This window comes from Callospermophilus lateralis, chromosome 5 (assembly GCF_048772815.1).
Source record: "Callospermophilus lateralis isolate mCalLat2 chromosome 5, mCalLat2.hap1, whole genome shotgun sequence".
In the NCBI taxonomy this organism is placed as follows: Eukaryota; Metazoa; Chordata; class Mammalia; order Rodentia; family Sciuridae; genus Callospermophilus; species Callospermophilus lateralis.
Genome location: NC_135309.1, coordinates 35,762,462 through 35,789,772, shown reverse-complemented (window position 1 = coordinate 35,789,772; position 27,311 = coordinate 35,762,462). Strand labels below are relative to the sequence as shown.

General features: G+C 36.1%; 2 protein-coding genes across 2 annotated transcripts in view; one reads left to right on the top strand and one right to left on the bottom strand.

Moving 5' to 3' along the window:
• The window catches only part of Aff4 (ALF transcription elongation factor 4), an 88,139-nt gene extending 62,708 nt beyond the window's left edge, over window positions 1–25,431 (top strand). The window contains exons 8-21 of the mRNA XM_076856466.2: window positions 377–431; window positions 883–920; window positions 1,316–1,478; window positions 3,090–4,007; window positions 6,553–6,641; window positions 7,267–7,507; window positions 10,152–10,246; window positions 11,292–11,355; window positions 11,467–11,603; window positions 11,848–11,919; window positions 13,470–13,563; window positions 14,320–14,363; window positions 15,475–15,695; window positions 19,320–25,431. Of these exons, the coding sequence (XP_076712581.2) occupies window positions 377–431; window positions 883–920; window positions 1,316–1,478; window positions 3,090–4,007; window positions 6,553–6,641; window positions 7,267–7,507; window positions 10,152–10,246; window positions 11,292–11,355; window positions 11,467–11,603; window positions 11,848–11,919; window positions 13,470–13,563; window positions 14,320–14,363; window positions 15,475–15,695; window positions 19,320–19,447 (2,359 nt within the window). The 3' untranslated portion in view covers window positions 19,448–25,431. The remainder of the gene's footprint in view (window positions 1–376; window positions 432–882; window positions 921–1,315; window positions 1,479–3,089; window positions 4,008–6,552; window positions 6,642–7,266; window positions 7,508–10,151; window positions 10,247–11,291; window positions 11,356–11,466; window positions 11,604–11,847; window positions 11,920–13,469; window positions 13,564–14,319; window positions 14,364–15,474; window positions 15,696–19,319) is intronic.
• Window positions 25,432–26,259: 828 nt separating this feature from the next.
• On the bottom strand, window positions 26,260–26,946 carry Leap2 (liver enriched antimicrobial peptide 2). Its single transcript, XM_076855773.1, has 3 exons — window positions 26,890–26,946; window positions 26,568–26,707; window positions 26,260–26,296 (listed from the first exon to the last, which is right to left on the bottom strand). Exons 1-3 carry the CDS (start codon window positions 26,944–26,946, stop codon window positions 26,260–26,262), a joined length of 234 nt encoding a protein of 77 aa, XP_076711888.1.
• Between the last annotated feature and the right edge of the window lie 365 nt (window positions 26,947–27,311).

Below are 27,311 nucleotides of genomic sequence, written 5' to 3'. Positions count from 1 at the left end.
ATGCTTTAATTTTTTTTTTCCCTTTAGGAGTTATACATCTCCAGTGGACTGTTGTTTTAGTAATGATGTAAACTTCTGTATGCAATTAGAGAAAACAAAAGTGAATGTGAGAATTTATAGAAAGTAATTTTTGTTTTATTAGAAAGGAAAGGTGAATATTTTACTCGTGAAAAGTTTAGAGCTTATGACATGGTTAAACTCCTCCTTTCTCTGTTTTCACTCTGAATGTGAACCAAACCAGACTTTTTTGTGTTTCTTAATTAAATCTTTGGCTACCATAGTGATTATTTCTACAAGTATTGGTGTGTATTTAATACTCTGGCATCCATGATAAATTGTTCCAAATATAATAATCCTTTTTGCCTTTTCCCTCTAGTATGTTAAAAGATGACTTAAAACTAAGCAGCAGTGAAGACAGTGATGGGGAACAGGTGTGTCTACTACTGTATAATTTTGCCAGTCTCATACAGTATTTGTTTTCATTGTATTTTATAAAAATTATAATTGAATAATACATTTACAATTCACTTATTAGAATGAATTCCTTCCTATAATCCTCTGACACTGGAATGTTATAGTTTTCTATGCTGTCTTTAAACCTCCATTCCCCGCCCGCCCTTCTTTTTAAATACTCGACTTTTCCTTAACATTTGTTGTGGGTCAGAACATACTCATGAAGCAGGAGGTTACTGACAAGGAGAAATATTAATAAATTTCTTATCCTGGCAATTCAGTTATTCCTTAAGTAAAAATAATGTGTTAAGTAAACATCAATTCATATGTTAGAAAAGATGGTTTTTAAGAATTCAGATATTGTTCACATTGCTAAGCAAATAGACTACTATTCATTCATTCATAGTTTTCCTCATGCTTTAATTTTAGGACTGTGATAAAACAATGCCAAGGAATACACCAGGAAGGTAGGCATCCTTTTATTTGGTTTTATTTAGAGGGATAAGGTCAGCCTGATTAACACTGTAATAATATAATAAGTGGCCTTATAAAGTAAATATTGTCAGTTGTGATTGTGGAGAAACAATTCTATAAGTTAACTAAAAATCACTAAATTTTATACTTAAAAACTACATGAATTTATGGTATGTAAATTACACCTTCAGCTGTTTTTAAAAGGTATTAATAGCTGAGTAGTACATCAGAAACTTTTTTAAGGAAGTGTTTATTTCATTACAATGAAGTTCTGTGTTCACTGAATTGTAACAGCTCAAATAAACATTATAAAGATAGTTGTTGGATTTGGATGTTTTCTTGTCATTGTAAAAGAAACTTTTATTCGTTTATGTTTTATCTCCTTTAGTAATTCTGAACCTTCACATCATAATAGTGAAGGAGCAGATAACTCCAGGGATGATTCTAGCAGCCACAGTGGATCTGAAAGCAGCTCAGGATCAGATTCAGAGAGTGAAAGTAGTTCCAGTGACAGTGAGGCAAATGAACCATCCCAGAGTGCATCTCCTGAGGTGAGAAAGGAGTTCCTCATAAGCCTTCTTAAGGACCTTGGTAAAAATCTGATTTAACTATAAAAGATATAGGAAAAAAGATTAAATATTCTGACAAAAAGCAATTGAACTGTGTATTTTAAAGAAAACTAAATACTCTATTTAATTGGTTGATTTTATTATTTTTTTTTAAATACACGACAACAGTGGAATGCATTACAATTCTTATTACACATATAGAGCACAGTTTTTCGTATCAAAGTTATGTTCACGCCAATTTATGCCTTTATATATGTACTTTGTTTTTTTGCATTACAATTCTTAATATACATATATACCACAATTTTTCATATCTCTATTTGTATATAAAGTATATTGATACCCAATTCAAGTCTTCATATGTGTACTTTTGTATAATGATCGCATTCCACCATCCTGCTAATCCCCTGGCCCCTCCCTTACCCTCCCTCTGTTTATTATTTAACAGAATCATCCCCCGCCCCGCCTCCCCACCAAATTTAAGAACTGTTTGAAATTCTGTTAGCAGATCATTAAAATATTGGATTTCTTGCCCAGCGCATGTGCCTATAATCCCAGCGGCTCAGGAGGATCAAGAGTTCAAAGGCAGCCTCAGCAACAGCGAGGTGCTTAGCAACTCAGTGAGACCCTATCTCTAAAATACAAAATATGACTGGGGATGTGGCTTAGTGGTTGAGTGTCCCTGAGGTCAATCCCTAGTTACCCCCCCCACCAAAAAAAAAAAGGACTTTTTTAGATTGGTCTTTACTTTTATGTCTCTATATAGTAATTCATGTTATATAGTTATTGTGGATAAAAGGAGTTTTATATAGTTTAATTTCACTGTAGCTTGCTAAGTCCTGTTAAAAATCTCCTGTAGGGCAGGTGTGGTGGCACACACCTGTAATCCCATTGACTTGGGAGCCTGAGACAAGAGGATTGCAAATTCAAGGACAACCTCAACAAATTAGTGAGACCCTAAGAAACTCAAGACCCTATCTCACAATTTTAAAAAAGGCCTGGGGATGTGGTTCAGTGGTTAAGCACCCCTGGGTTCAATCCCTCCTACCTCCAAGCAAGACAAAACAGCAACAACAACAAAAAAACCTCTTTGGGTACCTACATTATTTGTTTAGTTTCTGGAATTACACTATGTGATTTCTTGTTACAATGCTTTTCCTCCCCTCTCCCCCATGCTGGGGATTCAACCCAGTCTCTACCATCCCTAGTCCTGCAGCCATTAAAAACAAAAAACAGCAACAACAACAAAAAAAACCTCACTAAGTTGCTGAGGCTAATCTCCAATTTGTATTTTTTCCTGTTTCAACCTCCTAAGAAGCTGGGATTATATGCCTGGCTGTAATTAATGCCTTTCAAGTTAGATTTCTGACATGAATTTGTTGTTTAAAGGCCACACATAACATCTGCTCATTCAAGTCATTAGAGCTAGTAGTAAATACTTCACCCTGTGTTTTAGTCCAGTCAAAACAGTTAAAAGCATATTCTTTTATTGGATTAGACATTAGAGTTTTTCCTCTTTTTTTTTTTTTTGATATTATGAAGAAGGAAGAAAACTTCAGTGTTGAAAAAAGTATATGTATTTCTGTTTTTCAGCCTGAACCACCACCAACAAACAAATGGCAACTTGATAATTGGTTGAATAAAGTGAACCCACATAAAGTTTCACCAGCGTCTTCTGTAGACAGTAACATCCCATCCTCTCAAGGCTACAAAAAAGAAGGCCGAGAACAGGGCCCTGGGAATAGCTACGCAGATCCAGGAGGGCCTAAGGAAACAAGTTCTGCTACTCCTGGACGAGACTCCAAAACTGTCCAAAAGGGATCAGAAAGTGGGCGTGGTAGACAGAAGTCTCCAGCACAGAGTGACAGCACAACACAGAGGAGAACTGTAGGCAAAAAACAACCCAAAAAAGCTGAGAAGGCAGCTGCTGAAGAGCCTCGTGGAGGCCTGAAGATAGAAAGTGAAACCCCTGTAGACATGGCTACCAGCATGCCCTCCAGCAGACACAAAGCAGCCACCAAAGGCTCAAGGAAACCCAATATAAAGAAGGAGTCTAAATCTTCCCCACGACCTACTGCAGAGAAAAAGAAATACAAGTCAACGAGTAAATCTTCCCAGAAATCGAGGGAAATCATAGAAACAGATACCTCATCCTCAGATTCAGATGAAAGTGAGAGCCTTCCTCCTTCTTCTCAAACTCCTAAGTATCCTGATAGTAATAGGACTCCCGTTAAACCCTCCTCTGTGGAGGAAGAAGATAGTTTTTTTCGGCAACGAATGTTCTCTCCTATGGAAGAGAAGGAACTCCTTTCACCCCTCAGTGAGCCTGATGACAGGTATCCACTTATTGTGAAGATTGACCTGAATCTCTTGACTCGAATACCAGGAAAGCCTTATAAAGAAACTGAACCACCCAAGGGGGAAAAGAAAAATGTGTCAGAAAAACACACCCGAGAGGCTCAGAAGCAAGCCTCAGAAAAAGTTTCCAACAAAGGCAAGAGGAAACATAAGGTTTGTTGTTTGTTTTGTTTTTTCAGTGCTTGGAATTGAACCTAGGTTCTTGAGAATGCTAGGCAAGTACTCCACCACTGAGCTATATTATACCCAGCCAAGCACAAGGTTTGTAAAAGATTTTTGTTGTTCATTTTTAAACATCAGAGTCTGAAGTGCTATGGAAATCTCAGCCACAGAATAACAAAAATGTGTCATGAGCCAAGGTCCAGTTGAGACTACATATATGGAGCAGTCTCTTGAGGACCTCTCTGCTTCTACCTGTTTTCCCTCAGTGAATCCAGGATTATTTTGAATTAAATAAGAAATGAGCCAGAACTTCTGTGTGTGGTGGTCAGGCCTTGGTAACATTATCAAAATATTGGTTGTGGGTGGTTTTAGTTGGAATACAATCCTTATCATTCTTTACTGTCTTCTACCCAAACCAAGTCACACTTGGTTTGGGCAGAAGGCAGTTGGTGACTAAACTTTTGGGGGCTATTCCAGCCCCCAAAAGTTTAGTCACCAATTTTGACACATCCTTGAGAATTTTTTCTCATCCACTGTCCACATCTGTGCCTACCTTTTTTCTTTTTGTAGCGGGAATTGAACTCAAGACAGTCAACCACTGAGCCACATCCTCAGCCCTATTTTGTATTTTATTTAGAGACAGGGTCTCACTGAGTTGCTTAGCACCTCGCCATTGCTGAAGCTGGCTTTTAACTCGTGATTCTCCTGGCTGTGTATTTTTTCCTTTAACCAAAGTCAGAACTAAAAACATCTCCTGGGGTTGGTTGTATAGCTTATGGGTAGAGCACTTGTATATTATTTGTGAGGCCCTGGATTCAATCCCCAGCTCTAAAGTGGAAAAAAGAAAGGAGAAAAAAAAGTTTTCTGGCATATACTAGCTCTCATCTATAAGTATTTTCAAGGCAATTTAGAGACAAAGCTTGGAGTATGTTTAAGGTTAGCTTTTTGTAGACCTAGGAAATGTGAAATTTCATGGATGTCTAAGATTTAAGGATTATAGTCATGTAGATATGCTGGGTGGCATGTGCCTGTATTCATAGTTACTCCAATACATATGTGTGAACATAATTCAAAGTACTGAAAGTAAAGCTTGAACAAATGAAAAGGTAGGTACCAGAATGGCCTTATCAGATAAACTTAGAAAACAGCCCCCAACCCAGTTGACCTGAGAGTCACACAAGGGGGAGCATTTCCTTAAAACCTAGTAGAGCCTAAGACTTTTTTTTCCCTTTCCTTTTCTTAAAATCACAGTACAATGCGCAGATGATACATATTCAGACAAACTAAAATACTACTTCGCTTTTTCATTTTTTGAATCTTCCAAAATTGAAATTGTCCATATGATTTGAATTTTTTACCATGTTCTGCCACAATAGCTACTGAGATTCCATTATTATATTATAGGGATGCTTTACTCATCCATGAGGGAAGCTGTTTAGTAAGCTGTGTAGGGCTGTTGGTCCCTGTGCTTCTGAGCCTCAGATCTTGGACTTGCTTGTGGAATTTTATTCATAGAATTATGTGGAATGTGGGTTTATATATGATAGACTTTGTTCCTTAGAAAACTAGGATGTTTTTTCATGGAGTAGGAGGGGGAAAAGTCTTTTTGTGCTTAAAAAGTATTACATATTCTTTAAAGCTATCCAAACATTTAAAATGTAATAAAAAGTCCTTTTTTACTCTTTTGTTTAAAATTTTTACAGCATATATGTAACATGTAGTTCTTCCTTAATAAGGAGCTCTGTATCCCTTTTTCTCCCATATCTAATTATCTCATTATCATATATTTCTCTGAAGATTTTTTATATCAATACCTGTTAATCAGATTTTGACTTTATAAAATGTATAATATAGGAAACTTGATTAGGATTTTTTAAATTCCGGGCTGGGGTTGTGGCTCAGTGGTAGCACGCTTGCCTAGCATGCACGAGGCACTGGGTTCGATCCTCAGCACCACATAAATGTAAAATAAAGATATTATGTCCACCTAAAACCTAAGAATAAATAAAAAAAATTTTAAAAAAGATTTTTTAAATTCATGGATTTGCTAAGATAAATGTTTTAGGCAATTCCTGGAGATAAAGCAGATAGTAGTGAGAGGAGAACCAGTCAAAAGTAATGAAGGATATAGGGGTTGAGGTTGTGGCTTAGTGGTAGAGTGCTTGCGTAGCACGTGCAGGGCTCTGGGTTCCATCCTCAGCATCATATAAAAATAAAATATTTTTAAAAATCCCGTAAAAACAAAAAACCAAAATAAAGGTATTTGTCCATCTACAACTAAAAAAATATTTTTTAAAAAAGTAATGACATAATTTTCTTATGTCTCATTGCTCAGCTTTAATCATTTGTGTATAAGAGAATAGGCTTTTGCTATAGCAAATGTTTACAAACTTTTGTTCTGATATTATCCCTGCTATTATCTTAGTAGGGATAAGCTGGAGATTTCTAATGGATTTCTAATAGCTAAAATTAAATGGAAAAATAAAATCAGACCTACTACCAGCTGGCTTTTTTTTTTTTTTTTTTTTCCATCTAGAGTGAAGATGATAACCGAGCCAGTGAGAGCAAAAAACCCAAAACAGAGGAAAAGAACTCATCTGGCCACAAGCCATCCAGCAACAGAGAGTATGTCTCCAAAACATGTTGCATGCAGTGTTAATACATGTTTATCATTTGGTATTGGGTACTTTCTGAGATGCTCCCAGTGTGTTCCTATTAGTAAGTGGGTATCATACATGTACATACACACATATACTAAATAGTGGGAGCTTTTGCTTTTATGGAAAGCATAAAGATTTGGTTATATTCTCCTCTCTCATTTTAATGGAGTAGGGGTGAGTATGGTAAAGTGTTAAGTAAAGCTTTATCACTTTCTGGATAGATGGAAAGCTTACATATAACTTGCAAGAGACCAGTTGCTAACTTAGTAGCATTAATCTTTTTGCCATTCATCTGTTTGCTCATTTATGTAACCAATATTTATTAAGTGCTTATTTATGTGTCAGGTGATGCTTTAGACACTGGGTATACTGCTTGTGGGGCCACAAAAAATGGGGTGGGGAAAGAAAAAACAGACAAGATGCCTACCCTCATGGAATTTGCAGTCTCATTTTGTTTTGCAATAATCATTTATTTTAGTAATCAGATGGGGAAAAACAAATTTGTCTTGAAAGCAGGTAGAGAGAATGGAAAAATCCATCACCCCTGTATTACTGTGTAGAGAAATGAGGGCATTTGTTTTGTTTGGCAGGTCATCAAAGCAGAGCGCTGCAAAAGAAAAGGAGTTGTTACCTTCACCTGCTGGGCCTGTTCCTTCAAAAGACCCAAAAACAGAGCATGGCTCTCGGAAGAGGACTATTAGTCAGTCATCTTCCTTAAAGTCAAGCAGTAATAATAACAAGGAGAATAGTGGCAGCAGCAAAAACAGTTCCTCTGCAGCAAAACAGAAGAAGACAGAAGGGAAGACTTCCAGTAGCTCCAAGGAGGTTAAGGTATGATGTTGGGAGCTTGAGCCTTTTGAAAATCACTCTCATTGCTATAATTTCTTCAAGGTGACAACTGTGCTTTAACATCTTTGTTATATGCTTTAACATCTTTGTTAATTTCTCAGTAAATATATAGACCTGTGTGTTTCTCTCTCAGTATGTCAAAGTATTGATAAAGTGATTCAGTCATTTCAGACCATAAAAACAATAAGTCAGCTGGCCACATGGATACTAATTAAGATAGAAGCCCATAATTGAAAAAGTTGGTTATGGACATTTTCAAAATAAATACACATGGTTCCAATGCTAAGATTAAGTTCTTGTCTGAAGTTTGAAATGGGTTTCAAGTCAAATATATTACATGAATATCATATATATTACAAATATACTACATAAAGTGACAAAGCACTTGGCTTTATTCATGAAATAAAAAAATTTAGCTAAGCTAGTCTGAAATTATTCCTAATATTATTTTTCCTGACCGACTCATAATGTAGAGAAATATTCTTCATGTTTGTGGATGGCTATTTGGGCCAGAGAAGCTTTTTCAAGGCAGTACCTTAATGACTCTCCCCCTCAGTTTGTTACCAGGTTGTTTGTATTACTTTGTGTTTGTATTGATTATTTTGATCAGGAACAAATTTCTGGAATTAGGGCAATAACCTAAAGTTTTAGGAGTTTAACTCACTGGATTTTTGTGACTATATGTTTGAAAGTTGAAAAATTGAACTACTAAAGGCTATTAGTCATGCTTATTAAACTTGTTAATTTAAGTGTTTTAAGTTGAGATAATTTAAATTATGAGCAACTTCTCAAACATATGTACAGCAGGCAGGCTCTTCAACTGAACACCCTTCCTTTTTCTACAGTAGATTGGAGAATTCTTATGCCTTGAGGATGTAACTGTCCTTTTACCATTCCAGCTCTCCAGTTGACCACTAGCTCTTTCTCAATCTCCTGTCTTTTCATTGCAGGTTTTGAGGCCTTTCTTAAATAAACAAAATAAAAAACATTAATTGAACTCACCTGCTTATTTGGTTTCTGCTGTCTCAAGGATAAAAATCTCTTCTTCATGAAGGAAGTTTTATTTTCTTAACAGCAGAGACTTTTTTGTTGTTGTTGTTTTCTTCAGTGTTTGACTTACCGGGTAATTAAGAAATGTTTTTGGATTAAATGCAGTCACTTGGTACTCCATCATTTTCGAGAAAAAATAGATCCAATTTTAGTCTCAGACTTTCTAGTACTTAATAGTTATTAAAGTTGTTAATGCTAGTTTGTCTTGACAATTACCAACTCAGGCAGTTAAATGAATTAGTTGAAGAAAAATAATTTTCAGAAACCTTCAGTTTTCCTCACATAAATCTAAACTTAGGCACTTAACAGGACTATGTATAAAACATAAAGTAAGCTGTTTTAGTCTCATTTACAACTGCAGCATTGTATTCAAGAAGCCATTTCAGCTGGCCACACCTGCCTGTAAACCCAGGCTCAGGAGGCTGAGGCAGGAGGATTGCAAGTTTGAGAACATCCTCGGTAATTTAGCAAGACCCTTTCCAAAATTAAAAGGACTGGGAATGTAGCTCAGTAGTTAGTGATCTTCCTTGGGTTCAATCCCCAGTATTGCCACTAACAACAACAAAAAAGCCACTTCATAAGCAACTTTAGCATTTTTTCAAATCTTAAAAGACTTGTATTTTTATTTCTTGAAGTAAATTATAATACATGGAACTGAAAAAATTATTACATGGTTCCTTTTAAATATATTTTAAGCATAATTAATAAAATTATATATTATCCAGTTTTTCTACTATTGAAACATTTGTGTATTCATGGGTTAAATTTTACTAATTTATACTGTTTTATTATGGGAGATTGTAAATTCAAAAGTATAGGGCTGAATAGAAAGGCATTTGCAAAGAGAGAGAAAGGAAAAACCCTTGCATAAAGGGATATGTTGGAAGGAGGCAGAATAGACATGTTGATAGGAAACAAAGAAAAATGTAAGAAAAGTAGCTAGGCTTTTGAAATCAGGCAGATCTGGGTTTTTAAACTCAAATTCCAGATATGCCACTTAAAATTTGTTTGATTCCTAACGTGTTGAGGTCCAAGTTTAATCCCTAGCATTGTGAAATTATAAAAAATGGTTATTTGAACTTAGGCAAGGTACTCAGTCTTGAAACTGCTTTTTAAAAAATTCAGTCTGATAGCAGTACCTATTTCATGAGGTTTTTGAAGGATTAACAACTATACTTAGTTAGCTTGGTGTCTGGTATGTAATAAACAGCCAGTAAACATTATATTATTATTGCTGTTTTCAATGACCAGTAATTACTAATGTTTTTTGCCCTTAGAAGTACTGCCATTTTGGTATGTGGTTTCTGTCTTATGTTTTTAACAAGTTCCTTGCCCATTGCCTAGCACATAGTAGACTCTAATAAATATGAGGATAAGTAGTTTGGTTACATAAAATGGACCATTCTGTTTTAAAAAAAGTTTACATTATAAAGTTTATAGAAGTTTTATAACACAAGGAAATCAATTACCAAAGGCAATAGAATTTTGTTTCCATTTTAGCAGTGACTGAAGAAATATTCTTCGCTTAATTTTTAATTTCACAGTTTTCAACATAGTTATATATTTTTCTGGTCAGGAAAAGGCTCCAAATAGCTCCTCTAACTGTCCTCCATCTACACCGACTCCTGATGCTTCTAAGCCTCGGAGAACAAAGCTTGCCTTTGATGACAGGTGAGATAAATAAGATTTTTAAAAATGCATTTGAGAAATCATTACAAGTTGGTCACAGTGACACATGTCTGTAATCCTAGTGACTCAGAAGTCTCAGCCTGGCAATTTAGCAAGACTCTATCTCAACATAAAATTAAAAGGTTGGGGGACATAGAGAACTTGCCTACCATGTGTGAGCCCTTGGGTTCAGTTCCTAGCACCACAAACAAACAAACAAACAAACAAAACAACCAAGAATCATTACAATCAGCATGTAAGAAACTCATTTTAATTTCTATCAGTGATCAGAGGATTAATATTTGTATGTGATCCACAGAATATTCTGATTTTAACTTGAAAGGCACTCAGTTGTCCAACTACTGCTACTTTAACTTGACTCCATGACTCTCATGAGGGATGTGTATGATGTCTTCCAGTGAGCTGTTACTGCTTCTACTCTGTTTAAAATAGTTTTTTCCCCCCCTAGGGAAGAGAAATGATGGTTTTTTCCTGCATTTTGAGAAAATATTATTTCTCCAACCCACATTGTATTTATTCTTAATCTTTAAAATAACTTGACTGAACTTAGTATTTAACATTAGGGAGTTTGATTTCTTATTTTTCTGGGAAGATATGCCATCAGTTGGCCAGAATGATGTATGTTCTTAACCTGATATAAACATTTGTCAGGGGGAAAAAAAAAAAAAAATCCCAGCCAGGCGCAGAGATGCATACCTGTAATCCCAGCCACTTGGGAGGCTGAGATAGGAGGATCACAAGTTCAAAGCCAGCCTCAGCAATTTAGCAAGGCCCTAAGCAATTTAGCAAGACCATGTCTCAGAATAAAAAAAAAAAAAAAAAAAAAAAGTGCTGGGAGGACTCTCAGTGGTTAAGCGCCCCCTGGGTTCAATCCTTGGTACCAAAAAAGAAAAAAAGAAACAAATGCTTAATGATTTTTTTTTTAAACTTGATGTGAAAATGAAGGGATACTAGAAACTGAAATACTCTAGTATTATCTTAATGAAAATATTTACCATTTTATTTAAAATGAAAATGTGTATTGCAGAAATTATTCAGCAGACCATTATCTACAAGAAGCAAAAAAGCTAAAGCACAATGCAGATGCATTGGTATGTAAATATTCTCCTTATATTTATGTGTTTAATCAAATCAACTTAAATCCCCATTTGTTGTTTTTACTTATAGTAGACCACCACTAACTACTTTAATCCTTTTTTTAGTCTGATAGGTTTGAAAAAGCAGTATACTATCTTGATGCTGTGGTATCTTTCATTGAATGTGGGAATGCATTAGAGAAGAATGCTCAGGAATCCAAATCCCCATTCCCTATGTATTCAGACACAGTGGAGCTTATCAAGTAAGTAGAAGAATTCGCCACATCATTGGCAATAACATCATTTCTCTGGTCTGAGTAAGAAGAGGCTGATATAACCATATATGCTGAAGAGGATGCTTAGTCCTTTATTTTTCTTGGGAAAGGAGAAGTAGGCATTTAAGTGGATGTTTAGGTTTGATTCTAATGCTTTGAGGACAAAGGAAATCATGAGATCAAAGGGAAGTTTTATATTCTATTTGTCATTTGTATGTTATCTTAATCACAGATACACTATGAAGCTAAAGAATTACTTGGCACCAGATGCCACAGCTGCAGATAAAAGACTCACAGTACTTTGGTAAGTGTTGTGTGTTCCACCCTCTGCTAAATGACATGTAGCCCTTGATAAATTGGGCTGTGTATGTCTTGAATGCCTTGAGAGTATTATCCTTGAATCAACCTTCCTTATTAACCCTGTTACAAACCTTTCCTCAGTGAGTCAAGCAGGACATAACTCAAAATTCCCACTGCAAGATTTTAGTTGTCAATTTCTGATCTCTTGCCCTCTTAATAAGTCTTGGTAGGATGAGATTGATATTGGAATCCTCTCATGAGGGATGTGTATGATGTCTTCCAGTGAGCTGTTACTGCTTCTACTATTACTGTTTAAAATATTTTTTTTTCCTAGAGAAGAGAAATGATGTTTTTTCCTGCATTTCTTGTAATGCCCTCTCAGTCCTTTCATATACGTACCTCTCCTTAGAAGGATAAAGAATATGATCTAAAGTTTGTTTTGTTCCAGCCAGGCATGGCAGCACATGCCTGAAATCTCAGCTGTGCAAGAGGCTGAGGTGAAAGGATCTCAATTTTGAGGCCTGCTTAGGCAACTTAAGGCTATCAGTAGTAGAGCACCCTTGGGTTCAATTCTGAGTACCATAAATAAATTAGTAAATAATAAGTAGGTTAGTAAGTTTGTTTTGTTCCTAGAAGGTATTATCAGTTACTGGTTATGTACTTTACTTGGCACTTCGTTTAATATAGGGAATTTATCTTACTGTGAATAAATCTTACACAGTCCTCTTCATCTTGAGGTTTACAGTTTGGTGTGAGGAGATAGAAATTAAATAATCACACAAGATATGAATTAAATACTTTGGAAAAAAAAAGTATATGTAACTTAAAAAAAAAAAAAAAGCCAAGTATGATGGCATGTGCCTATGATTCTAGTAACTCTGGAAGCTGAGGCGGGAGAGGGTCACAAATTTGAGGCCAACCTGGATAACCTTTTGAGACTCTGTCTCAAATTAAAAAGGGATAAGGGTAAGGATATAGCTCTGTGATAGAGCCTAGTATCACCAAAAACAAAACAAAACAAAAAAAGAATAAGAGTAGAGGGTAGGGAGCAAGGCAGAGGTACAATGAATAGGAAACTTTGAAGGAACTAAAAGAGGGCCAGTGAGAAGTGGACTTGACTGGATATGTAGAGAGGGATGGTCACACAGGGCCTTTATAAAAGCCTGTTAAGGTTCATATATTCTATTAGAGTTGTGTTTCCTAATTTTTATTTTTTATATTTTAGATTATTTATGATGTGATTCTGTCCCTTAGTGATTTTTTTTTTTTTTGTAATGCATGTGTTACAACGACATATTGGAATCCTGTGAGTCCCATTAGTCCCAACTAATGGGAGGCTAAAACCAAGTTTCTTATCCATCTTCCCTTTCCTATGGTGTGTACCACAATAAGAATACATCTTTTGGTTTTACCTAAGGGTTAGTATTGTTGATCTTATACCATGATTTCCTCACACGAGCCAGTCCTATATTCTTGCATATTGCAAAGGTTATTTGTACAGATATGGTCAGAATCTGTTATCCTGGTAAATAAGATACTCTTTTCTTTGGCTAGCCTGAGATGCCAATCTTTGCTGTACCTGAGGCTCTTCAAACTGAAGAAGGAAAATGCTCTGAAGTACTCAAAGACACTGACAGAACACCTGAAGGTAAGTATGCGAAAGAGGAGGGTCCATTTCCTACCACCCCAGAAGTGCTCTTATATTTAGGCAAAACCCAGGGGAGAATATACTGTTTGAGAACTCTCAAATACGTTCGTGGTTTCCTGGGATTTTTTTTGACACACATATATATATATATCTGATTATAGAACTTGTATAGCTATATGCCACAAACCATATTTATACTTTGAAATGATTTTTTTTTGGTCCCCTTTAAAATTATCTTTTATTTTCAATACCATTCTTTAGACTATTAGTTTCCTAAAATATCTCCTCATGTTTTTTTTTCAGTCCAGCACCACAAATATCCTCCTAAAACCCTGCTCTGGTTATGATTTAGAGCCCCTCAGTAGTTCATTATTGCTGACTGGGTCAAATCCATACTCCCTTACCTTGGTCTACATGGCCCTCCAGGTCTCACTTTTATTCCTTAGCTGAACCTTTACTTTAGGCAAACTATGTGGGATACATATATCTTATTTTCTGCCATCATTGCACATAGAATGACTCATTTACCTATGCCCTCACACCTTCCCTTTATCCATCTGTTACTCAATTCTTTTCTTGCCACTTATATGAAATCTTCTAGAACATTCCAGCTCTTACCTAATAATTTCTTTCTGTTTTACATTTACACATTTTGGTGTCTTAAATGTATAAAACTACTTAAGATCAACTCTATTAGCACTGTCAGCTCTATTAGTACTTAATAATGGATTTTTTTAAATATTTTTTTTTCTATAGAATTCTTATAATAATTCTCAAGCACCATCACCTGGTTTGGGGAGGTAGGTAAAATTTTATTGTATCAATTATTATTTGTGATAGGTTTATATAAAATATGAAAATGGAATTAAGATCTCTAATCTCTAAATCTTTATGTATGTGAATATATGCTAGGGATTGAATCCAGGGCCTCACACATGCCAATATACAGACATCTGAGTTTTAAACAACATCTCAACCCTTCTTACAGTGGATTTTGATGGTTACTTGGGTTTATTAAAGTGGGCTTAACTTTACTCCAAGACTTGGCATTGCCAAAATTTAGTGACATGATTGTAATTTCCCCTCCCTCCTCATATCACTCCCACCCCATCCACACCCAAAGATACAAAAGCACCATGAAAGTTTTTTTATTTTTATCTATTCAATTATTATGTTTCTGTGAATCTACATTCAGTCTTTTCCTTGTATATATTTCTATAACCAGATTTTATAAGGCTAAAAAAGCAGATAAAAGTGTAAAACAAGTAAGTTTTCTCCCCTTTTTTTGGTTGTATTTTTTTTAATGTGTCATAATAGCTTTGTGCATTTTTACAAAATTATAGTTTTCTGAAATGAACCTGGAAGATTTCAATATACGTGATCTCTAAGGAATATTTAATTGTCAGGAAACTTGAGATTGATTGCATTTGACTGAGAAGGCTGTATCTCTTTGTCAACTCTGAATAATTTGGATAAACTAGGAAAGTACCAGAAATTATGGAGCTCAAGAAAAGATGTTCTCACCTAATACTATAGTTTATAGGATTGTGAATTTCACCTACTCTTTTCCAGAACAATTTAAAAAATGTGTAGTTGCAAGCCTGAATAGATGGAAAGTGTATTGATCCAGAGTGAGGGACTTTAGCTTTGAACATTTTGAATTGCTTAGTAACAGTCATGACTTTCTTCAGTTACTTCCCATTTCTTGTTATGTTGCCATGTCAAAACAAACATTCTAGATAACAATGGCCTTTAATACTTACTTAAAAGAAATTGTACTGCTCTGAGAACCCTTGTCTAAAAGAATCTTTAAATTTTTAAAAGCTCTTGTGTAGGAAGAGCCAATTGTACATGGATTACATAACTCTCACTTTGTCCATATGAGCAAGCCTCCTGTTTCTCTGTGTGTAGCAAAGCCGTTGGGATGCCTTCCCCTGTTTCTCCAAAGCTGTCACCAGGCAATTCGGGAAATTATTCTTCTGGGGGCAGTAGTGCTTCAGCAAGTGGCTCTTCAGTGACCATTCCACAGAAGATCCACCAGATGGCAGCCAGCTATGTTCAGGTTACATCTAACTTCCTCTATGCCACTGAAATTTGGGACCAAGCTGAACAGCTTTCCAAAGAACAAAAAGGTAAGTAGCATTCTGGGTAAACTTTGAGGGATGGAATTGTTAAAAGGAACTTTTATGATTTTTTAACTGGTGTGTATGTAATTTATTACCTAGTTTATGGTTAATGATAATCATTTTGCCAATAATCTCCTGTGCTTAGCAGTCAGTGAGTATAGCCGAATTTGGTTAAACGTAAAACCTCTCATGATACTGTTGACACAGCTAAACTAAACATAGATGCCCATTATGTTAGACAAAGAGCTATTCTGGCATTTTAAATGTAAATTCATACAACAAAAGTAATAAAATTATGTTGTTCCATGAGATGATTAATAAATTTAGCTGTAAACATAGGATTGCATTTAGATATTTTGTACATCTGAGATGCTTAATATATAAAGAAAATACATTCTAACTGGATTTTTTACAAAAAGAGCAAAAAGAGACTGTTAAATGAACAGATTTTTTTTTTTTTTTTTTTTTTTTTTTTTTTTTTTTTTTGATACCAGGAATTGAACTCAGGTGCAATTGACTGCTGAGCCACATCCTCAACCCTATTTTGTTTTTTAGAGACAGGGACTCAGTTGCTTAATGCCTCACTTTTGCTGAAGAACTCTTGATCCTTCTGCCTCAGCCTGCTGAGCTGCAGGGATTACAGGCACAGATTTTTTTCCCCCCCTAACATTTTGTAAATTAGGTCATTTGAGGCTCTGTACCTTAAAAGTTCATTATCTTCCAAACAAGGAACATTTAAAGTTATAAATATATGTAAATTATTTAAAGATCCTAGAGAAAAATACTGTATATTTACCATCTTATTTCAATAGATGTTGTTAGCAAATATGTCTGTAGACCTATTCAGATAGGTCCTTTGCAGAGAAACACTGAAAGAGCCAGTCTGTGTTCTTTTATTACAGAATACATTTAAATAGTTATTATATGAATAGGTATCAGATGAAAATGCAAGATTCCTATCCCTAAAGAAGGATAATGGTAATAGAAAAATAGAAGAGGAATCCCAAAATTTAACATAGTTGTATTTTTAAAAACCTAATTTGTCCAGGAATGATATATTGTCAGTTCTGACCAGGAAAGGTTAGAGGGCTGAAATTCCCCAGTTACCATTCGTCTCCCTGATACCAGTTTTGTATCTTTTCTCCTTTTTTTTTTCTTCTTTTTACTTTTTGTGTGGCAGTTTCAAACATAAATATTGACTAAAGGAAAGAGAATGGTATGATGAGCCCATGTTCATTCAGCTTTAGTTTTAACAACATTTTGCTAGTCAAGCTTGTGAGCTTTTACACGTTTTTTCTCCCATAATTTTCTTCCCTGGAGTATTTTAAAGCAAATAGGCATATAATATCATGACATTTCACCTGAAAATAACTTTGGTATGCATCCTTGAGTGATAAAATTAGTTGTTTGATTGCAGTGCTGGGGACTGAATACAGAGTTTCTGTATCCATGAGATCCCCAGCCCTTTTGTTATTTTATTTTGAGGCTAAGTTGCAGAGGCTGACCTTGAAGTTTCGATCCTCCTGCCTCAGCTTCCCGAGTCTCTGGGATTTCAGGTGCATAATACCTGGCCTGGCAAATGATAAGGACTTTTTCTAATATGATCACCAAGTCTTATCACAGTTACCAAACTTAAGAATAGACTTTTGTATTATCTAATACCTAGTATACCATCGAATTTCCCCTATCTCAAACATGCCTTTTTTTTTTCCTTTTCTTTTTTTAACAGTTGGTTTTATTCCAGACAGGATCCAAGCAAAGTCTACACATTTTATTGCATTGAGTATTTCCCCCTCCTCCACTTTTTTGTTCTTTTCTTTGTTTTGGCCATGCCATTGATGTTGAGAAACCAGGTCATTAAATAGGTATTATTCTGGATTTGACAGATTATTTCCTCATGATGTCACTTAATATATATATATATATATATATATATATATATATATATATACATACATACATACATACATACACACACACACATATATACATACACAATACATATATACGCATATATGGACATAATATATAATATAATATGTTACATATATTATGACATATAATATTATATATATTATATATATATATTATATGGGCAAAATTTATATATTATATGGACACAATACCTTTATTTTATTTTTATGCGGTGCTGAGGATCAAACCCAGTGCCTCACTCTTGCTAGGCAAGTACTCTACTTCTGAGCTACAGCACCAACCCTGTTCTCTCTCTCTTAATTCCTTGATACTGATAAATTGAATCTTTTTTTTTCCCCCTTGATGCTAGGGTTTGAACCCAGGGCCTTGTGCATGCGATGCAAGCGCTCTACCAACTGAGCTACATTCCCAGCCCTGATAAGTTATATCTTGAGATTTGATTCAAGTTCCAGTTTTGTGATTGTTTCAGTTATGGGGATGGAACCCAGAGCCTCACACATGCACACACTCTACCCCTGAGCTACATTCCCACCCTCAAGTTCAGTGTTTTTTATTTTTTATTTTTTGCAGTGTTAGGGATTAAACCAGGGCTTTTTCCATGCTAGGCAAGTGCTCTTAGCGCCCTGGCCCTAAGTACAGTATTTTCATAAGAATATTTTATAGGTGGTGTTCTAAATTTCCTATTGCATTATATATATTAAGAGGCATTGGGGCTGGGGATGTGGCTCAAGCGGTAGCGCACTCGCCTGGCATGCGTGCGGCCAGGGTTTGATCCTCAGCACCACATACAAACAAAGATGTTGTGTCCGCCGAAAACTAAAATAAATAAATAAATAAATATTAAAAAAAAAAAGAGGCATGTAATAGCCTTTTTAGTGATACTGTCAGTAGATTATTCAGGTGGTGTCAGCCTGATTAGTCTGATAGAAGATTCCCTATTGCACTTTAACTTATACTTTTCACATCTGTTTGATTACTGAGTAGACCCATTATTCTATTAGGAAATAGTTTATCAGGAATTTTCTCTTCTGACACACCTTCTGCATTTATGAGCTGGAATTCTGTAAAGATGAGCAAGTGTTTGGTCACTTCTTATCTTGTTTGAATAGCATAAGATCTTTAGTAAACCTTTTTTTCCTTACATGTCTAAAATCTCTTTTTAGTGTCTAAGTCCTATATCATTATAGCTGCTCCCAAAATTATATAAGAATCAAATTTTAGGATACTGTTCTACCCCTCACCCTTATGTGCAGCCTTTATTTGTTCACATAAAATCTTTATTTCTATCTCTTAATATTTTATTCTACTATCTTAAAACATGAGATTTGATTTATTAATGGTGGATGGCATATAATTACAACAAAATGGTTGAATACAGACTATCATAATTATTTCACAGGAGCTATTATGAGAAACATACAAAGAATATCTTTTCATGTCACTTGCTTCTTTCATAAAAATGGTACATAGATAACATTTTGAATAATCAAATAGTACATTGTGTGTGTAGTACTGAGTCTTCATTTTAAAGCATAAATAGCAATTTATAATTGTTATCAGTGGTATATGTGTAACAGTGTGGGGGAGGGTGTGTTTTTTGAAGTCATGTGAATGCTGTTTTATAATCTAGATTCAATTTTAAAACAGTGATTCCAAAGAATGTGCAATATTTAATGAATGTTTTTGGTTTTCTAGAATTCTTTGCTGAACTGGATAAAGTAATGGGCCCACTCATCTTTAATGCAAGCATCATGACAGATCTAGCTCGTTATACCCGGCAGGGACTGCACTGGCTTCGCCAAGATGCCAAGTTGATATCTTGAACTGAACACATTCTTGTTGCCTCTGATTTTTCCACAACACTGTGTTACATCACGAAGGAAAACTGCCATTACACCACCTAGTCAACACTAAGAATGAGGAATGGTTTTCTCCTCCTTGGTTCATGTGTTGTTTATAACCCAAAGCCATCATATCAATTGACCCCTTTAATATTCCCAATGTGAAAAATTATTTAAATACTTTTAAATCTGCACCATATTGATAAGATGGTTTTAGTGATCTATAATAAGATTGAAATTCCAGTTGCAATTCGTAACTAATCAAGTGAGATTCTATTTATTTTAATTTTTTTAAGTTCCCAGACTGGGGCTTGTTTAAAACTTAGTTATTTCTGCCTATAAATTTACTCTGTTGAATATTTAGCATAAATTTAATGTAGGTGTTTTTATTTATATATTTTGGGAGCCTTGTTACCTATTGTCTTTTTGTGGTAGCTCTTCTATGAGTAAGAGTTGGTTCATCTAAAATAGGAACATGTTCTTTCTCTACCTACTACCTGATATTATTTCAAATCTTAACTGCAATTTTATTATTGTAAAATTTATGCTTAGTATTAAGCATTTCTTTCTAACACATGAAACGTCACTTAAAGATGAGAAGATGGCATTTTATGTGGCTATAAAATGAAATGTGTCTGATTTGGTATGCATTATTTCAAAAACTGTGAATATGTTAACACTACAGCAATCACAAGGTGACCATAACTTGCATTTAATGCATTACGAAAGAGTAGGCAAACTTTCTAGGAGAAGCACATCATATTGAAGGGTTTCATAAAAAGACAATCTTAAACTTTAAGAATTTTATTAAAACCATGTATTCTCTTTTGTTGCTTATTCTTTGACACAATTGAAGCAGATTAAGTTAATCTTGAAAAAGGTATGATCCAACTCCTGAGGGTTTCTGCCTATGTCTCTTTAATTGATAATATTCGAAGGTTAAAATCTTTTTGCAGATTTTTCCCCTATACTAGATTGTAATGCTCTGAAGTGAGCATTGGTAACTGATGTGGGAATGGCCTGCAGCTGTGGTGTGTGTGGTTTTGCTATACAAGTTACAGTTCTAATGCCTGATGTAGAGATAATGAATTTCTCCTTCTTAAAGGCCCTCATCAGTGATGTATTTTTCTGATAGGATCAGAAAATTCATACTAGAAAAGTGCCACCTAACTTGGTTTAATGTCAGCTCTCTTGGAAAAGGGAGGAGAGCTGGGATAGAGCTTAAGATGCCAGCTCTGTAAGAATTGTATATCAATGTTCCTTTCCCTACAAGGTGCATATAGGAGTCGAGGATGAGAGATATACCCTCTATACTTTGTTTTTACTGCCCCTATCATGTCTGGTGTGCCTTAAATATTACTTTTAAATGAAGACTCTGTGAATTGTTTACAGATGAAGTTTTACACTAGGACCAGATTGTCAATACATGGTTGGTCCTCTGTAGTAATAATGTTGAATTCTTTCATTTAAAATAAAACTTCCTTTACGGACATAAAAAGATTAATTCAGAAAAGCTAATATGTTGGTACATGACTTAGTCTAACCAATTGGGTAATGCTGCTTCAAGAAATGCTTTGTACTCCTTATTCCAAAAACAAATACATCCAACTCTGGGGGTGGGGAGGGGGGAAAGCTTGCCCTACTCTTTGTAGATATTGCTAAGGTTTGAAATGGGAAAGGGGAAAGAAGGGATAGAGAATCTCCCAGTGAATCCTCTGCTTGGGTCTCTCTTAACATTTATTTCTGAAGCTAGTGAACTTTCATTGTCCTGTGGCCTCATATTTATAGAGCTTCTTAACTGTTTTGTACCTCAAGTTATTTTTACATATCTTTGAAGATTGAGATTATGAATTATGTTGAATTTAACCTTTTCCCTTGGAGAATTTGCCTCTGATATCTTTCTAATTTAATCTTAGTGTATTCTAGGAATAGTTTTCCTTATGGACAACTTCTCAGCCGTTGTGATTAGTAATTTAGTAAGAAATAACAGATGTTAATCAAGTATGTGTGTGTTCTGTCCTCCTCTGATTTCTCTGACTCTGATTCCTTAATTTGCAGTGATGTCTTAGAAGTGGAACAAGTATCCTCTGGGCTTTTTGACTTCAGCAACAACAGCCAGTGAGGCATCTCTTAAGTTCCAGTGCATTCTAGTCTCTTGTGTGTCCTGAAAGGTAGCAGGAGCATTTCTGGGGTCACACTGATATTTTCTTAAAGCAGAGTTTCCTATGTGTTATGGTGCTGCTCTAAGATGTTTCTTTTTAAAACTGTTAATTCTTGGAGAATGACTTGTTCAACTTTTTCATGTGGAGGGTTTTTTTTTTTTTTTCCTTTTCTTTTTTCTACCAGTTGGTAGTGGGCAATGGATCAAAATCCTATCCTAAATAATTGAATTTTTAATGTCATAGTCTGAGGAAATACCGCTCCCTTTCCTCAGTCATTTCAAATGTTCTGTGTCATCTGCTCTAGCACATACTTTGGACTCCATTACAGGTGACCATTTCTCCCTCCTCAATAGGTGAGGCATCCTCAGTGTTTTCTAATCATTTTAAACTGAATTTGACAAGCAGCTAAAAACAAACTTAGTCTGAGACTTTTGCTTAATATATAGTTATAGAAGTAGCAACTATTTTGAAAATTACTGTTGACTGCTCTTTAAGACCACACCTGTATGCCAGGAGGCTACAGTTTACATCATTGGACTCTTTATAGGCAACCAACAGACTGGTTGCAGTGGATGAAATTGTCACAGTAGCCTTGCCTGGGCTAGGCTGTGCGGTATCCTTTTCAGGTGATTCAATCTTGCCCAACCCAGGGACCAGTCTGGCTGGAGAACATCTAGCCCTTTCCTTGCTTCAGTGCCACCTTTTTTTAGGCAAGGAGCCAAGAAGTTACTTTATAAAGCAGTGAATACTGAAGAGCAGAGAAGATTGACCACCACTGATTTTAATTCTCCAATATATAAGGAATTTAGAGTAATGTGTGCACGTGCCCATGCATGCCTGTGTTTCTGGGGAGCTCTTGCACTAGGCATCTGGGCTGCACTTTGAATGACACACTTGTGGCTTTAGTAGATTTCACTGTTTTTTAATTGTTGTTCGTTTCTTTTCATTAAAGGTTTTAATCAGCTAGACAGATCATTTTGTATTTAATGGCAGAAACTTTGGTACATTAACTTTTAATGAATGAGCTTGCATTGTGAAGCAAGAGCCTACAGAAGGCAACTGTTGTCAGTGAGATTTCTGGCTCCAGAGGCCAGTACTTGGTGGCATTTTCTGAGCAGCCAGCAGTTGCTCCCATCAGTGATGTCTAGCTGTCTAGAGGAGGGTACGCTGTGCACTCTCCAGGTATGAGGGTATGTAACTTTGGCTCTTAAAATTATGTACACATACACACTTTATATATATGTATGTATGTATGAAAACATGAAATTAGTTTGTCAAAAATGTGTGTGTTTAGTATTTTAGCTTAGTGCAACTATTTCCACATTATTTATTAAATTGATCTAAGACACTTTGTTGTTGACACCTTGGATATTAATGTTCAAGGGTGCAATGTGTATTCCTTTAGATTGTTAAAACTTAATTGCTATGATTTGTAGTAAATTAACTTTTAAAATATATTTCAGCCCTTCTGTAGTGTAATAGGGCTCTTACAGGGTGGGAAGAATTTTGATTTTCCTGTAGCTAATTAAACAAAATGGCTTCATTATGTATCTTGATCTATAGGAGTTTCAGTATGGTCCCAGGAACATCTACTGGGGATGAATGTTTTAGGCAGATTGTGATGATGCTTTAAAAAACAAACTAACTAAAGTAAGTAACTTGGGGAGCCAGAACATTTCAAATCCATACAGATTCCTATAACTTATATATATTCCTTAGTTACGTGGAAAACAGATTTCATTTCAACTTCATGTATCAATGTGTTGGAGAGGCAGACTCCCCCCGCCCACCCCAATTATGTTGCACGACTGAGGTTGCTATTCAGTAAAATGAGTAGAATAGTCAATCATTCAATGGCTTGAATATGCAGTGACAAGAGGCCAAATAAATTGTTTGTGAATAATAAAGAAGTTTGGTTTAGCCTGTTAGACCCTGAAAACCAAGCTGCAAATCACAGGCAGTAAGTTGTTATAAGTTCATCAAGGAATGATGGTCTACCTAGCTCCTATTCACATAAATCCATTCACATAAACCCGATGGTTAATTAAAAAGTACTTGCTAAGCTGGGCATGGTGGCATACTCCTGTAATCCCAGGGAACCCAGAGACTAAGACAGGAGGAACATGAATTCAAGGCCAGCCTCAGCAAAAGCAAGGCGCTAAGCAACTCATTGAGACCCTGTCTCTAAATAAATAGGACTGGGGATGTGACTCAGTGGTTGAGTGCCCCTGAGTTCAATCCCTGGTACTATGCCACCCACAACCCCTACCCCACCCCCGAGAAAAGGTACTTGCTGTCTCCCGAAACGGGAATGGGAATAGCTAAGTCTCCTCTTCTAATGGAATTTGGTCACAAAGTATTCAGGCTAGGTCTCAACCAAGTCATGTAGATGTTTAAGCATCCTAAAATAGCAGCCTGAGTAGTCATATAAAGAAGTTGATTTTCAGGAATATCAGCATGGGCCTCTCCTTGCCACCGTTGCTCAGCTAAGCATAAATGACCATTCTTTAAAACAAAACCAAGAAAAACTCTCCAAATGAGCAGGGAAACACTCCCACCCAGAAACTCGAGTAATATTTGTTTTTTACTTTTTCATGCTTCCATGTGGTTTCTATCTGCTATGTTCCTCTATGGAGGAACATATTTTCTACCAATTCGGAGATGCTGCCTTTCAAATCAATGCCTTGAGTATCCATATTGTTGAGTTTGTTGTTGCTGTTCAAGAAGTGTCCCCATTTTACAACTTTATGCACACATCTGGCAAATCATCGACATAAGCATTCAACAGTACTGGGGTGGGATTGGGGGGTGGGGGCAGGGGCTCACCAACAGAGCTGGCCCTGTTGGCAGTGCCTGGGAAGGCACCACCTGTGAGGGCCAGATACGGGGTTGGTAAGCACAGTTAGGGAAATTTCTACCTAGCCTCCGTTTTGAATGATTTTAAGAAATTTTGTATATGGAGGATGGAAATGCTTATATATTTATTGAAATCCTTTTATCTTATTTGAAATTAAAATTATTTGGTAAATAACAGTTTGATATTTGGGGAGGGTTTTGAAGGGGAGGTAATGCCGTTGATAAATTATAAGCCTGTTAATTCTGCAGAAAGGTACTGTTAGTGACTAATAGGATGCCTTTGTTTTGTACATGATCCAAATCTTTGTTTTACATTTCTTTTATCCAAAATATTTAGGCATCTGACATTTTCAACCAAAATTTCAATTATATACTGTGATTTTTATTTGTTGCAATACATTAAAATTTCAGAGGTACTTTGGGGCTCAAAAGCTTGGATTTTTAAGACAGTATGTGCATTTCACATAATAAAGCTGTTAATGGTGAGCAAAGTATTATATACTAACTAGATTTTTCCACATCTGTATAGTATATTATATGTATTTTGTGGTATTGAGATTATAGAAAGTTTAGAGTGTCAAACATGCGTTTAATGTGTATTTTTAAACAAATTTATGGCAATTAAAATATTTGGAGACAAGGGTATCACATTTCAATTTGTAAAAATCTTTTTAACTCTGTGTCATTAAGATGCTTTGTATAATGCCAAACCATAGCTGGAGAAACTAAGTTTAATAAATATCAAATAGATTTTCTGTATTAAAGTTTATAAACACTGTGCACTTTAGACTTCTTCAGCTCTTACTTTGCCCTTTTCATGCAATTGCTGTTTTGTATTTTAGGGTCCAGCACTACTAAAATCTGGACCCACCACCACAGGTCACATTTTCTGATTACAGAAATTCTGAACTTTCTTGCCTGGTTCCTTGTGTAATGTCCACAATTGCCCTGCCCTAATCAGAAATCTCTGATTTTTGATTTTTGATTTTTTGATGTTTTCAGCGGCTTAGGCTTTTATTGTCTTATTAAACTAAATTTTTCTTTCAGTTCTGCTTCATATTCAGAGACTCATAAACAAACCTGTACACATCATCAGGTGGCAAGTGCCAGCCTTGCCTATCTTGATAGCTCACTAAAGAGTTCTTTACAGATTGGGGTTGTAGCTCAGCAGTACAGTACTTGCCTAGCATGTGTGAGGCACTGGGTTCAATCCTCAGCACCACATAAAAAATAAGTACATAAAATAAAAATATTGTGTCCTTCTACAACTAAAAAAAAGTACTTAACACGGAGGAAAGGGCCAGGATCCAGGGCCACAACTTAGAAAATTGCCAAGACTGACTGCATATCTCTTGTGAATTTTTTTGCCTTTAACTTGCATTATATTCTTTATTAGATTCTTGAAAAATTGTTAACTTTCCCCACACTTTCCATATGGAGAAGTTGAACAGATCATTATTAGGCAATGTTTGTTTCTGTATTGTACCAAATGAATCCTTCTTCAAGTTTGAATTTCAGACTGCCAGAATTTCAACTTGAGACATTTAATAGTATCCATAGAAAAATAAACTCTAAACTTAGACGGATAAACTTATCTACATATCAGCATTCTAAGAAGAAATGGAGACCAATTGAAAGCATACATCTGTCTTTAAATATTAAAAACACAAAATTGCTTCACTTTTGTATCTCCAGCCCAAATGCAGTTGATCAATATTCCATAGAACGGAGCATTGTTGGAGGTGACTGCTGTCCTTTCTTCCCCTGGCACGTTTGTCATTCCTGGGCCACACTTAGGGAACAGCGTCTTTTTCTGGGGAGGGAAAAATGAGTTTTTAGACTCTTGAATCTAGGAGTACCCAGGGCCGCATCTGCTGCATTTCCCTTGTCTTTGCTTGATCTGTCCAGTCTCAGGAAAGGCACCATTCTTTTTAATAGTAGTTCCTAACTCCTGAGAGATTCTTTCCCATGGAGCTCACAGTCTCAGTCCCCCTTTATTGTTAGGCCTCTGTGTGTCCTCATCTTGTTTCTGCCCAGTTTCCCAGGGGCCTCTGGCCCAGCCCTCACCCAGGTTTGCAGAGTACCTGCAGAGTCTCGTGATGCATTCAGAGTCGTCCCGGCAGGAGGCTCCAATGGGCCTGAGGGACACCCCTCTCCAGAAGGGGGTCATTCTCCGTGACCTTCTCTTTCCTGAACTCAGTTCTGATATCGGAGAGCCATCTGCCTGTGGAGCAAACACAAATGCACCTCAAGTAGGGAAGTTTTCAACTGTTGCATTCCTTGGAAGAAGGGTCATCCCCAGGTACTGCAGATTAAGCAGGAGCCATTCCTTGAAACCAAGTCCAGCTCTCGGGGTCCATCTAAAGTTCTACTGCCACTGTTGTGTCCACACACATTCCTTCTTACCTGGCCCAACAGCAGCAGGCAGATCATGAGTACTGCAAGGAGTTTGAGATGCCACATCTTGGCAGAGGCAGGATGTTGGAGCCTAAAAGCCAGAGACTGTTCCCACTTCCTTTTATAGACATCTGCCTTCATGGTTGCCAGGTGAGATAGGAGCAAAGTTTATATTTGTAATCAGGATCAATTTAATAAGTTAATGTCTACCAGAGGAATGTGCTCAAGGGCTACCTTTCAGGCACGTTGTATTTACTGATTTCTCATCTGGACTTTGAGTAATTGTGTTGCTGGCATGGACTCTTTCACCCATTATAACAAAAGTTAGAACTGCCCCTCCTGTGTGAAAGCCACGTGAAACCTCTGAGGGAACAAGGAATCTAGCCACATTTCTGTTTTAAAATAGTTTAATGCACTAGGGGGGTATAGCT